Source organism: Tyto alba, unplaced genomic scaffold, assembly GCF_018691265.1.
Source record: "Tyto alba isolate M040663 unplaced genomic scaffold, T.alba_DEE_v4.0 Super-Scaffold_21, whole genome shotgun sequence".
NCBI lineage: Eukaryota > Metazoa > Chordata > Aves > Strigiformes > Tytonidae > Tyto > Tyto alba.
Genome location: NW_024881295.1, coordinates 16,564,897 through 16,580,451, shown reverse-complemented (window position 1 = coordinate 16,580,451; position 15,555 = coordinate 16,564,897). Strand labels below are relative to the sequence as shown.

Sequence of the window (15,555 nt, the reverse complement as noted above, 5' to 3'; positions counted from 1 at the left end):
ATACAGATATTGCCAGGTATTCAATAACCCAAAATACTAGTTGCAGCACTGATAATGAAATAGTATGCTATTGAAAGAACAACTGCAACCTAATTTTCTAAAACCACAAAGCATATGTAAAAATAAATCTTTATTCCAGAATTTGCGAAGTATGAGGCTTCCCGGCTAATTTAAATCTCAGTTCTCTTCCTTATCTTCTGCTTTTCCCGCACTTAAAAAAACATAAAATAATTTTTAAAAAGCACCTTAGAAACCAAGCAACAGACATGCTTCTCCTGCATCAGTAGGCAGCTCAAAGTAGTTTATATACATGAAGGATTAATGTGCCCATAAAGAACATTTAAAATGTTTTTTGTTAAAAACAGGAATTACAACTCAAACTCTTACATAAATATTCCACATTGTGGGAAACTGGAGGATGCCTATGCCTGCACAGAAAAATAATGACAGGTTTAATCAATTTGTAGGATCGGTATGTTTTCTTATTAAATATGACAGGATTAATAACAACATTTATAAAAAGATGGGCAGGGACAGATGACTAAAAGTGATCAGGGACATGGAATGACTGACATGAAGAAAGAAGGCATAATTTAATTCATAAAAAATGCACAGAAAATGCTGCATGAAAGTGAAATAATAAATGGAATAGAAAAAGGTAAATAAGATGGTTTTATTTACATTGTACAAAAAAAATAAGAATATAGTCAATGAAACAAACTAAAAAAGCATTGAGTATACAGGGAATGCTATTGTCAGTAGAAAACAGTATATTGGAAGTCATTGTTGCTCGACACAAGTGAAACCAAGGAACTGGAAAGATTTTTTTAAAGAATTATCTAACAAAAGGTTAATCCTAGCTAACAAGAGTATTCATAGTTAATTAACTGAATTTGATGGGCTCTAAATTTTAAGCTGCAGGACTAATGGTTGGGTAAGGAATGATCAGTTTTGATTTCTCATTCTCTCCTCCAGAGAGCCCAGTCTTGTGCATTACTGAGGACAGAACTCTGGACCATACAGACACACAGCAGAGCCACTGCTGTGAAATTACGAAAATGTCAGTGTCCCTTCCAGAACTTTCTGAGACAAACTCCTTGGGATGTAAATGTGTTAGGTGAGAAAATACACCACCACCCTCCCCCCAAATATACAAACCCAATCATTCAATCAATTTTTGATTCCTACTGCAACAGTAAACAAAGACACACTGGTTCCAGGGCTGCTCATTAAAACAGAACTTGAGTTCTTGAGGGGACTCAAGGGGTTCTAGGAGGTATTCAGTGCTTTCTTTGCAACATTTGTTCTCAGGAATCCCAGGCCCCTGAGGCTGGTGGGAAAGTCTGGAGTGATGAAGACTTACTGCTGGTAGGGGAAGATCGGGTAGGCAGCACATAAGCAAAATGGACATACACAGGTCCATGGGACCCGATGGGATGCACTCCTAAGAGCTGAGTGAGCTGCCTCTGTCATTGTGAGACCACTCTTTATTTTTGAAAGGTAATGGCAATTGGGGGAGGTTCCCAAGGACTGTAAGGAGACAAATATCAGTACTACCCTTCAAGAAGGGCAAAAGAAGAAGGATGTGGGGAACTTCAGGCCGGTTTGCCTCACTTCGATCCCTGGGAAAGTGATGAAACAAATGGATTCCTACTGGAAGCCATTTCTAGACATATTAAGGACAAGAAAGTGATTGGGAATAGCCAGCATGGCTTTACAAATGGGAGATCATGCTTGATCAACCCAAAAGCCTTTTACAGTGAGATGACTGGCTCAGTGGATATTGTTTACCTTGACTTTTGCAAAGCTTTTGACATTGTCTCCTATGGGAGACAAACTGATGAAATGCAGACTAGGTGAGTGGACAGTGAGGTAGACAGAAAACTGTCTGATCTGCTGGACTCAAAATATTGATGGCATGAACTCCAACTGGAGGCCAGTCACTAGTGGTGTATCCCACGGTTTGACACTGTTTGACATCTTTGTTAATGACTTGAATGATGGGGCCGAGCAGGCTTGAAGACAATATAAACCAGGGATATGTAGTTAATAGACCAGATGGTTGTGCTGCCATTCAGAGGGTCCTTCACAGGCTGGAGAAATGGGCTGGCAGGAACACAAAGTTCAACAAAGGGAAACTGAGGAAGAATAACCCCATGCAGTACAGGTTAGTGCTGACTTTTTTACTATAAGGATGCTTGAATATCAAAACAGGTAGACCAGAGAGGTTGTGGAGTCTCCAACAATGGAGCTACTGAAAACCTGATTTAACATGGCCCTGAGCAATCCAGTTTAGCTGATATTGCTGTAAACAGGGAGGTTGGATTAGACTATCTACAGAGGTCCCTTCCAGTCTCAATGATTTTGTGAGTCTGCTGAAAAATCATCTTGTGCGTGTCTGGACAGTCAGGGACTTCTGCAATGAATTACTGAAGACAGGACCTTGAAAAGTAGAAGTGTAGTTCCACCCATGTACCTGGCTTTTTTCTACTGCATGACAATTTTTGGTTCAAATGTGGCTCTTTGAAATAACTTTAAAGCATGCACAGACAATCATGCCATAGGGTGCTTAGCTATTCAGTCTGAAGAAAGAACAAGCACCTGTTTCTTCTTTCCTGCTATACCCCTACTGCATAAAGTGAGAAACTTCCTCAAGCACTAGATAGGAAAAAAACATGAAGAACAAAGTACTGGCTTTGCCAGTAATGCAGAGCTTCATGGAAAAATTGAATTTTAGTTAAATATAAAACCACATAGCAAGTGCCTCATGGCTAATTAGAGGAGGCCACATTCAACATGTAAATATATTTAAACTCAGCTACATTTTTTGTTCTCTCTGGGAAAAAAAAAAAAAAAAAAAAAAAAAAAAGAGAGAAATAATTTTACCAGAATGTGGTATCTCATTCACCCAGACCCTTGCTACCCATCTCACAGTGTAGTGCAAGTTTGATAACTAGAGATATCCCCAAAATTCAAGTAAAGACCTAAGTCTAAAGACTCTTCATGGTGAGCAGAAGTATTGTTTTAAAACTAGTCCATGCTTACCTCCCTTCTCTATAATTCAAAGCCTGATTAATTGAACCACTTGACAGAAATCTACACTTGATTGAAGTTTCAGTTTTGCTAAGCAATTCATATTTAAAATAGTTATGAATGGATTGCTATGAAAAATCATAACACAAAGAAGCCATGGAAAAACAATGTAGAAGACAAGCCTACAACATTAACATAACTATTAAAGATTTTACACTAAGGAAAAGTTTCCTTTCCATTTATTAGCTCTGAGTTAAATTTATCAACGCACTGCTCAAACAAATTGTTTTCTTAGGTTCTTCCGAACTTACCCACTGTTATCCTTCAGTATGAGGAAGTTAAATTTTTGTTGTTGTTTTCTACAAGCTTTATTTTCTCAACATTTCCAGGCAGCTCATATGGACCCTCAACAGTGTCCTAGTATGGAACTTTCTGCAACCTCATCAACATTTTTCAAAATTTTAAATATACTAGGAAAAATGACTGGATTATTCTTAAATGACTTTCCCACCCAGTTTCTGACTGGTGACTTATGTTGCCTCTCATTCACTTAGTGACAATTAAGCATCTTACCTAATTAATTAACAAAGGTTTTTTCGTAGTCCAAGTAAGTGTTTCCTGTAGCCCCTACTTGATCTATACTAAACCAAGCGAAGATAATTTTCTTTTTCAGATTGGACAGATCCTATGTGATACTACATAGACCAAAACCACACTTCAGTAAGATTAACGATTTTTTTTTTCCTCCCAAAATTTTCTAATGATGCTGCCTTTTCTTCAATATACTTCCTTCTTGCTATTTTTCAGCATAGCTTTTTGTGCAAAAAACATACAAGCATGTATTTAAACTTTTTTCTTTAACATGATGGATAACATACTCTTGTACATTTCACAATGAGTTCTGCAGAATTTAAATAATACCCTTATTTTGTCATAGGCTGAAATCTTCAAAAACTTGGGTACCTTAAATTCCACTGTCAGACTCTGTATGATCACAGAACTAACCATATAAAAATGAGGTGAGAAGCCATAGAATTTAACAGAGTTATCATTATATGAGCATTTTCCAGATCAAATTCCTGAGCAAAATGAACAGCAGTATACGCAAAGGCCTACAGAGAATGTGACACTGACCTGACTTGGTATCAGTCCCATGATTTGATAACGTGTCTAGTAGACTGGTATCAAATACAGAGAAGTATGCTGAAGAGGGAAAAAAAAAGCCTGTGATGATTTCAAAGGAATCCGTAACTATTGGATCTCAGAATATAAGGTCATTTTGGCAGATGGGTGGCATGGCCTTGCTGATGAGTAAGTTAGGAGCACAAGCATGACATTTTAAGCAACTGCCTGGTGGACAGCTAAAGAAGATATCAGATGCCATCATCATCAAACAGCAAAAAGCACCATGAAATGTCACCATGCTCTTTAGTGATAGAATGAGAAGAGTACTCATCAGCTACAACACCTGACAATTACATCTTTCTTCACAGGTCTGTCCTTTAGTTATGTGTCTTGTTCCAAGCTATGCTCCTAAAAAAGATGCATAACAAATCAAAAGGTTCTAAGATCAAGTCAAAGAAAGGCTAAGCAACACTGGAAAAAAACCAGACATGTGATGAATGTCAGTCAAAAACAAGACAAAAATCACTGAGGATGTTTTAGGAAAGTTTGGTAGTCAGAGACATTTGAGGCAACAACTGCTCCATGCTGTGAGATTTCATAGTCTACCTGTAAATTATGAAGCTCAAGGTAAGCAGGACATTGTCAAAGGAAACAGACAATGGACAAGCATGGTACCTCAGTATTGCAGCTTTCCTGAAGCAAATACCATACCACATCTCAATCACATGCTTTGTAGCAAAACCCTGACTTTTGAGACATGTGAGCTGCAAAGACCTGTCAAGTACAAGGAGGAGATGCTAGAAGGTCTGATACAAGAAGTGGTCAGCCAAAACGACGGAACTTAGAAGAGCTCTGCAGATAGATGTCTGTGCTAAAAGTGATGAAGAGGACTTTGAAGTTGTCAGAGCTTGAGTGCAGAGCTAAAAAGCCCTGGAAACTGGAGATTTCTACGTAGCTGATGTAAAGCAGCCACAAGGTGAATTTAATGAACAGTCACATGAAGGCGTACAAGGTACTTAGCAGAAAAGAGGAACTAAGAAGGACAAGAACTCTCAAAGAAGAGCACTAGCTGCAAGGATTTCCAGTCAGAGCCCTGCTTAAGTGACACATTCAGAACAAATTCAGACTGTTTAAGAACAGTAGTGTAGACTCTTCATCATCCAGGCTGAGTATGGCACAGTGCCCTCAGGAAAGCTAGGCCTTCTGGATCCTACTATCAAGTATTTCACACAGTTAACAAATCAAAAGCTAAGGCACTTGAAAACTTAAAAACTATATTCCTGTTTGGGCAGGGCAGTACTGTTTGAACGTTTTGCTGAAAGACAGTGAAGCAGTCAAAGAACATAAATAGAAGTCCAGAGGCCATGATTGCTTGTTACCAGAAATTACGTTCTTATCAAATGGTTGTGTGTCCTTAGTAATGAAGAAGGAAGTTTCAGTTATTTTGGGCACATCAGCCAAAGGACATCTACCTAATCTGACATTTAATAGGTCAAAGATGCTGTAATAAATGGGTAGATCTGTAAAAGAACCGTGCAGCACAGAGCAAAACCAGAGCTTGTCTTGTAATATGAGACAAGGCACAATGGTTAAAGAAAAACACATTTTGCCATGCTTCGTTATGTACCCTAGCAGCTCTTCAACTCTTTATCTCCCTAGCTATCATTATGAGGACAGCTAATACCACCACTTCTTACCAGAGATCAAGAGAAAGCAAGTGCATAAGCAGTACATTTTTCAAAAAATACTTTAGTGGTTTAGCAGCTTAAAGCTTCATTAATAAAAGGAGGGGGAAGGCTATGTATTTTATTTTACATGTAACCTCTAAATCTGTAATTTAACTTGGGAATGAGATATACCCTTCAAAGTTAGTTACACTCTTACAAAAAAAAAAAAAAATGATCATAGGACTAAGAAACTGAGCAAAATTCCTTAGGTGCTTTGCAAACTGATATTCTATAGCTCCCAACACATTAAAACATCCGCTTCTCCTAAACTGCACAAAATTCAAAAAGGAGAACAACATATTTCATAACTGATTTCAGCACATCAGCATTGTAAGTCATAAGACATACACTGACAAGAAAGTCGATGTCATAAAGCAGCCAAAAAGCATGACTGTTCTGAAACATATTGACATTAAATACAAAAATTGTTGTCATTGCCTTCATTTATCACACCTTTCTCAATTTTATATTACTAATAAACCAAGAAAAAACAGAAATCCAGTTCTTAAGAGGTCAAGTACTCCTAGCACTCATGACCCAGATGAAGTTTTCATGTTACTTCCTTAGCAACTCCTTAAATACAGAAAGATTAAATATATGAAGCAAGAGGAAAATTTTGAAAAGATCATATTTGCATGGAAAAAAATTCAAACCACTATTATTTAAACAACAGATATTCTAAAATTTCCTATCCTTTGTCTAGATATTCTGTGTGCTAATGTAGAAATGGAAGGTAACTTTTTTTAGATCTATTATCTCCTTCTCATAGGATCTGAAGACCACCTAGTATTTTTCCATTTTTCCATTTTTCCATTTACAGTATTTTTAAGGTAATGAAAACTGCTTAAACATTTTATAATATCTCAAACCACACTCTTTTATGCCAAGACTAGATAACTGATTCAGCATTAAAACATAGAAAAGATACCAGGTTTTGGAGGTGTTTGTCCGCTGTAATACATTAAACCCCTAGTATAGAAAATATGATGGTCCTAAGCTTCAAAAGAAGCTATACCACAACAAAAAGGGCTAGATTTCACCATAACTCAAACAGTTCACTATTATATTTTTGAGGATCTTATTAGTAGCCACATTTCAGAAAAATCACTTTTTCTCTCTTTAAAATGCCTGTGTTTAAGAGCCATATATATTTCTAGACCCAGAACACTTATGAGCTTTATTATTGCATGACAGCACATATGATATACAGGAAATGGCTGTAGGAACCTGCAGGCTCTGTAACAATTTGCAGTTTATATATGAATAGTAAAAATTATTAGATTTTTATTCCCCTAAGTAAAACGTTTTTGATTGCTCAATAATAGAGAACATTATTAGTCCATTAGTTACTTCTTTATTTAGAAGCCTCAGAAGACCAAAGCAGCACATGGGTTGAAATCATACTACATTTCAACCTTTTCATTTCCTTCCATTAGTGTTTGAAAGTAGAGAAGAACCACAATTAAAGCAGTAACTTCACTGTTAAAGGTCGTCTCTGAAGGAAGGTATTTGTACAAACCACAGAAACTATTAGCAGGTTTGAATGCTTCACCCAGAGAGAGGATACAACTACCAGGTGTTGCACAATAAGCAACAAGCACATGAGCTCTCGGGGTCAAAATGAAAGCCAATTTATACTTCTTCCTACCACCTAGCATTCAACAAATTAACAGTCATACACATGTTCTCCTTCCAGAAGTTTTTATTGGCTGCATTGTTTTCTCTTGAATCTTTAGCAAATCCTGACAAAACTTTTCTACCAGCCACTAAATGAGAGAGCACACTGTCCCACACCAGTTTTACTTTGAGTAAAACTACTTAAAAACAAAACAAACCTTTTATATTTTAAAATGTAAACTGTGAGCAAGTTGGCACCATCATATTGTCAAAAAGAAATGTTCTCTTTTTATAGACATCAAGTCTCACCTTGGTATACTCATCTTTGGCCTTGGTAAGCATCCGTAAGATATCCACTTCTTTGTTATTAGCAGAATTCATGATCATTGGGGACACTCCTGTTCCTGTGCCCTGCTGTGCTTTGAATTGTTCCTGCTGAGTTAGGCTGAAAATTGGAGGTGAGAGGAGAATATACAAGACAAAAAACAGATAAAATATAGACAGTTGAACCATAACTACTTTACAATAATTAATCAAAACTCAAATATTTTCATTTTCCCCATCTACAATAAAACATGTGCAAAAAAGTCTCTATTAAAATAAAGTTCTATATTAAAACATAATTTGACCAGGTGTGAGATTAATTTTTGCCAATCTTGAATATACTAGGCATAGACTAAAATTTCTGTAACTCAGTCACAACTTCTATACGCAGAAAGAACAGGGAATTTATAATGTTATTCAGTTCTGCTGGTGGTGGAGGATGGCAAATACACACAAATCAGTCATTAACTACTAGCAAATGACCAATTTCCTGCCCCAGCTGTTTTATTATTATTGTACAATGCTGAGAATTAAAACACGAAGCCAATTGGCTGAGCGACAGGGCATTTTTTATCTATATGAAACACTGCTATTATAAACCACTACATGTGGTTTACAATTGCATGAATCCTCTGAAAACTAGTTTTTATTGTAGTAAATTAGCAGTTTGAGAGTACCTAATCACCACCGACTGAAACTTGAGCTAGTTAACTAAAATTAGCTGTCAAAACCCTGGGTTTCATAGGGTTCATTGATTATTTCTATAAATTCATCCCCATCAATTATTTCTTGGGTCACAACAGACTCATTTTAGAGCTGTAGGATATACAGCAAAACCCCCTAAACAAACCCCCACCACTGTCACAGTCTGTGTTTCACAATGTTTTGTCACTGCAAAATGAAAAGCAGCAGGTATTACTTTAAAAAGAGATAGAGAGGAAACATGACTACCTTGCCATTCAGTATTTTTAAAAATCCTATCTGGAACGTAGTGGTAGAAGAGTTAAAACACTTTGCTATGGACCGAGATGTGCGAGGATGAGCCTTCTTTGGACCTGTACTGCAGGGGACATAAATGGTCTTTTGGGCACTTGGTAACTTTGGCAATCAAACCTGACATCACCTCCTCAGCATGCTTCTGGCTACAGAAGCTGCTAAGACTGGGACAGATGACCTGAAAAGCAGAGATTCACAGGTCTGACAGTGCCTTTGCATTGTGCTCTGTTAGTACTTAATGCTGTCAGCTTGACTGTATCTGCCTCCCATGGCTTTTCTTGGGATGACAAAGACCTGGCTCGATGTCATCCTTCCTCCTGTCCCTTAAAAGACTTGTGACACAATGGTATGTCCAACCCTATATACCACAGAAAACCGGTATATACAATCTCTGCCTGGTGCTATCAGGCCTCTTTACTATATCCTCCACATTATAGCTCTAAAAAATGTGGATTGTGTATGTTGATAAAATCTGTAAGACTTCAGCTCCTTCCTCCTCCAAACAAACATGAAAACTTGCAAAATATAGTCATAAGAAAGGCATTATTGCAAACAAGCAATATTATTAGGCCAAACAGAGGGTAGAGCAGAAGAATGAGCCCTGTCCATCCTGGACACGTGAAGAAAGCAGTGAGTGAAAAAACTATTCATGATATTGTTAGATTAAAATACAGCTGAGAATACAGTTCGGTTTAAAATTTTAATCTCTAACTTGATTGCAAAATTAAAGGTTGTAAAACATGTATAAAATAGTATTATTATGTCCATAAAAGTAATGAATTCAGAGCTAATTAAAGTCTTGCTTTATATTCCAAAAACAAAGTGAATTTTGTACATATTGCTAAGAAATGAGGAAGAAGGAATTCAGCCATGATGTAGACAGGATAAAAACCACAGAAATTGTATTATTACAGTATCCTTTCATGATAGCCTGCACTTCCACTTATAGAAGAAAAAATAAGTAACAGCAACATTAAAAAATAAAATCTCCCCAAACTGAAAAATGTATTAAAACCCCAAAGAATACAAATCTTCAGAACAGATCTCGGAGTCATCAGGAGATAAATCACGTGAACTGTTACACTCTGATGTAGCTGGAAAGCTGCACAGCAAATTATGAAAAGGTATTGCAATACAGTGACATATTTCTGATTATACAAAATGCAGCCATGACAACTTTACTTGCAACAAAATCTATAAATACAGGCTTGAAGTAGAAAGGTATGACCATCCTAGTAATATAATGTGCATGTATGTACAGAAATACATACATTAAAAAAAGCACAAAAAGTCTTGTTTACCCATCACTTACTTTTTCATGAGCTCTGCAATTCTTTGGCATTCTTCCTTATCATAAAACCAAATCCCATATATGGACACTGTAAATGCACATCAAACACAAACTATGAGCATCTTCTCAAACAGCAGTTCTACCTGGTAGATAGTTAAAAGTGACCTGTAAAGGAATTTTTAAATTTATTTGTGTCTTATCTTTTCCCCATCTATAAACGTAAGAATGACACCTCAGATCCTCCAAAATCAAAAAAGATCAAAGGCATATCTCTAAGGATATAAATTACAAGCTCTTGAACCTTCAATAAAGGCAGATGTATTTGATCCTCTTCTTCAGAACACTAAACCAGAGGTCTTTTTAAAACATTTTCCTCCGTCATTTTTTTCAGTTGTCGTATCATATCCATTAGACTCCAGAAGCTAGTATACTGCAGGTAGTGTTGCATGCATATGTAAAAAAGCAAGATCTGTTTAGTTTTCAGCAACATTCAGGTCTGTCTTACATACCATCTAAATTGTTAGAGTAGTACAAGCACACCTCTGCCTCCCTGCAGATTTCCTTTAATGTTGCCCATTATTTTCACCACCAAAGTAGTAATTATCTGTAGCCAAACCCAGGATTAGAAAATCTGTATCTAAATTCAGACCTCCACTAAAGTAAGTGCCTGTTGCTTTGCCCAGCAACAACAGATTTAAGTTTACTAGTAGTTCAAGATTCTCAAACACACACACAGCTAAGAAACCATCGTGATGGTAATAGTCATAATGGAACTGTAGTTAGTGCAGGTTCCACAATTGTCATAAACACCAGGCATTTTATACTCACAATCATATTATATAGCTTTGATAACATAGCCTGGGAATAAATCTACAATACAGCCTCAAAACAAACTGTCCACATTTGTCAGAGTAACTGTCCTAATTTTAACCTTGGGCACAAATCTGCCGGGAGAAGAGGAAGGGAGAAGCACTTAAAGGCTTAACATGGATCTTCCCATCTCTGTCACTGCAACCTTGTGTAGTGTCCACGTTCCCTTTACATGACATGGTAGCAAATAGGCAGCCATTGTGTTTCTTCCCCCTTCCTTCTACCATACTGCAGGCAAGAGTTTTCCCTTAATCTTACGAAGAAATAGCAATTCCTAACATGTCTTCAAACATAGTAGGGGCTAGATTTTATTTCAAATGGGCATAAATGGATTGAGTACCTGTTTAAAAGCTATTGCAACACTGACCCTGATCATGTAATATTTCCTTATATTAGCAGAATCCAAAAGCAATCATTTCTTCCATTCCACAGAACCAAAATCATGGCATACAAAGTAGAATTTGGCTTTGTTAATGTTTGGAAAGAAAACGAATGTACAGCTGTTTGTAAGACATAAGTGTAATACTTATCTCCATTCCCCCTCAAATTTTGAGCCATGTGTTGTCTTCTACATAACTAAAAATGGTTCAACTGTTTAATACAGCATACTGGTGAAAAGCCTAAAAAAACCCACAAACCAGCAGCCATCCTGTAGACATACAATGAATAACTTTTAAAAGATGTACAGTCCTTTCTATGATTAACTTGTGAGAAGTGTGATGATGATTTCTAGTATTCACCTAAAAAATGACAAGCAACATAGTGGAACCACTGGTGCATATTAATGTGCAACATAAGAGCTGATCTGAACTGCTCAAATAATCTGTTTTGTAACATACATATTAATATTAAAATATGCATTTAAAATAGACATTAACATTCTAACACATTCCAATAAGTATCCAATAATAAACTGAAAACCTGCAGAATTTTGTATTGTGTAGTGTGTAAATGATTCACAGGGTTCCAAAACACCAACTTATTATGCAAAACTACACATCCTTCTTGCGAAACACATTTGAAAACTTGATCCATATTGCAAGTAACCCTATATTCTTCAATGCAATAACACAACAAGCAGACTGGAAACCCCAGACAAGTCAAATTTGGTTTAATCAAGGTTCTTCTTTGTTATAAAAGAATCTCCAATGCAGAAGAGTATTGAAACTTTGGCCATCTACTCCATGCTCTCATTTTTTTTTTGAATGTCTACCACAGCTGGTGGCATCACCAATATGCAAGACAAGTTGAACAGCTTCATCTTTTGGCCAATTGATTGAACATGTCATAAAGTATTTATGAATATCTGGTAAATTTGTGAGCCGACAGTCCCATGGAAATATTGCAGTGCTGCTGGCCATCAAAAATTCAAAGACTGGAATCAACAGCAGAAGCACGCTAGTTTAACTCAACTCAGTGACAATACAAGTAAACTGTCTGATTACCAGTATAAAAGCCCATTTCAGATTTTACAGAACTATAACTAATATTCTGAAATCAAATTCAAACAAATGCACACCCACTTCAGATCACGGAACAAGGACATTAATTACTGCCTGTCCCACCAGACCAAACCACCACCCAACAATATATCACGTTTTAACAGAAGCTTTAAGTGAGGATATTGCAGATCCAGAGATCTTTAGCCTAGACATTAGCCGAGCTTCAAACCCACCCACACTTACTCTCTCACCTCAGTTAAACGGTACTTTCAACCCAGACCAGGAAGCATGGCTGAAAAAGAGCTAAGACCAAACTCCACCATCCTCTGAGCTTACAGCTCACCCATTCAGTAGTGAAATCTTTCAGAAGTGGACAGTCCTCCTCTTCTTCCTTCCTCACTTCTTTCATCTGTTCTGGACAGATGGGAACACTTCAGAAATACACTGAGAAATAATCACAGAGCCGCTCCGTTTGTTGCAGCACAATGTATTCTGAGCTCTTTCATGCATGAGAGAACGATGTACCAGTGAGAAGGCAGTAATTTGGTGGAAATCTGAGATAGCTGGTATCTAAAGTACACAAACGTACAGTTTCATATTGGCTGCTCATCACCTGGAGTAACCATGGTGTAAATTTATACTACAGTATTATATTCAGCTATAATCTATGTTTAAGGAAACAAAAATGTAAATAATAGTAGTAGAAGTGTCTATTAATGGCCATCTTTTTGATTAATGAAGAACACAAAATGGCAAAAAAAATTATTTTTTTCTGTATGACAAAACATAAAACCCCAGGACCATCAAAAGAACCTAAGATTACAAGTGGTAACTGTCAAGCTAAGAATCTGGCATGCTCTCCACTAATACAAACTAAATACACGTACAATACAAATTTCACTACAAGCTTTCTACCAGTATGAAAAACACTGCATGTCTTATCAGGATTAAATCTAAACCGATTACTTTTATCTGCCTTCCATCACTATCAGACTGTTTGACAGAAAGGAAATCCTGATCTAAGTATCATCTGTAGAATGGTAATTTCACTAAAATATTCACATGTTAAAAATGAATCATGGAACAGCGGGGGCACAACTGAATCACTAAACAGCAGAGGCACAAAGCAAATTCTTCTACTGCTGCACAAAAGAGGAAATATTAAGTCACTTTTAGGCCCAGCTTCAGCTATAAAGTTATCCAAAAGAGATTATTGTAAAAAACAGGAAAAGAATAAACAAATCAAAGTCAAGTATTTTCTGCTAACCAAGTGAGCCAGTTACACGAAAAGCAGCTAACAAAAGCCCAATATGGAGAGCTCCTTTTACACTGACAAGACGGTACACATTTATTCATCCACTTTCAATAGTTTCAAAGTCATTTACTAAAAGAAATAAGATTTAGTAATTAATTGATCCCATTAAAGAAAAAACAAGGCACCAAAGTTATGATGTTAACAAGATGACACAAAACTAGAAGGATATAATGCACCTATCAAATCAACAAGATGCAATTAATATTGAATTGAAATAAACTAAATAATTACTTAAATAATCTAATTGAAATTATTAAATATTAAGGGATAACAGTCTTTAGAACTTTAAAATTTGAAAAAGGTAGGTTACACATAAATCAAAACTGAAAAATTTTAACAAAATCAGTGAAGGTCCTTTAATATAGCTCAGTGATTGAATTTCAGGAAGTATACTATTTAAGTTTTAAATCACGACTTCAGAGCCAATTCTACAGCTTCCGCCTTACAATTTTAATTTTTTGGCTACAGATTTCTCCTGTCCTCACAAACACTAGAGCACTCAACACTATTTATAAGCAGAAGCTGACAGCTGCTATCTACCAGAATTACAGATGACAATTTCTAACCTCTCAAAATCTGAAACATTTATTTATTTATGATGATGATGATGATGAAGAATTTCTTATCAACTTTCATAATTCATGCTAAGTATCCTATTAAGAAGGAAGGCATTCCTACAGGATTATTTATTTTTCTCTTCACTTGTCTAGCTTCAACTTCTAGCTGTTAGATTTTTATCTCCCAGAAAGATGTTTCCATTATCAAAGTTTCAGTTTCAGTGCACCTGCAACACATTAATTTTAAGCTATTGCTCCACAGACTGCATACAGTATTTAAGCTTGGTTAAAATAAACACAGAAATATTGTAACTATTGACTAGATACCCCTTTCTACCTGGAAACTGTTTTACACTTGCTGGTATTAACAAATAAATAATTAAATAAAATTATTCTTCAACCTTCATGTTTTATTCTTGATATGCTTCTTAAGGTACTTTATGCCCTAACTATGGCCTCGACTCTAACTCCTGAATATGTAAATCCACACTTGGCTATATTAAAAAAAGCAGTTTCTCTACGCATATCTTACAAGGTAGCCAGAAACCTTTATGTTGGTCATCTTTTCTCTTTGCTGTCCAACATTCATGTAGTATTTGACTATTCAGCAAACTATCAATGCTTGCATTTCTTTTTCTAGTACTGTTTAGAATGTTGCAGCCTCCATTTTGCAGGACCTACTGAAAAAAAGAACCAAAGTAGGTTATATCTACAATAAAAACTTTTAATGTATGAATTCTCAACTTAAAAGATGAATTAAAGCATGCCACGTTAATTCTGTGCTCTTGTACTCCAATGCAAACGTGACCCTATTGTCCATGTCCTTACAATTATGGTACAAGCATATGATGTTCCTTTCACTTTGCTCAGGCTCAAGTAGTGAAGGAGATTTGCCTATTGAAGCTCTACACTCTGCTCTATAGCATAACACAAGAGAGGACTTCAACAAAGGAAAGAAGATATGAAAAACGTGCAGCTAAGGCAGCTGCACGCAATCTTGGAAAGCTCAATTCCATCCCTGACACTGCCCCAGAGATATTATGCAATGATATGCAAGTTGTGAAATGTCATCTTAAGTGGCTGTCACTGATGGTGTATGTTTCATTTTCCCGTGTTTGATTTGAGGTCCTAGACCTGGGTGTAAGATTCAAATCTTTTGAATCTTACAAACCAGGGTTTTGCATGACCTGCAAAAACAGCAGCTACTTATAATCACAGTCGAAGTCTGTAAGAAGTGGTTTTCAACATATGAAGGATA

The 15,555-nt window shown here is 36.4% G+C and overlaps 1 protein-coding gene across 2 annotated transcripts in view; it reads right to left on the bottom strand.

Annotated features, from left to right (window-relative positions):
• The window catches only part of DCP1B (decapping mRNA 1B), a 53,682-nt gene that overhangs the window by 18,439 nt on the left and 19,688 nt on the right, over positions 1-15,555 (bottom strand). For both annotated transcript variants that reach the window (XR_006165533.1, XM_042795185.1), the window contains exons 4-5: positions 10,135-10,201; positions 7,812-7,947 (exon numbers count right to left, since the gene is read on the bottom strand). Coding sequence is in view for 1 of the 2 variants with exons in the window: in XM_042795185.1 (XP_042651119.1) it covers positions 7,812-7,947; positions 10,135-10,201 (203 nt within the window). In the remaining variant the exon portion in view is untranslated. The remainder of the gene's footprint in view (positions 1-7,811; positions 7,948-10,134; positions 10,202-15,555) is intronic.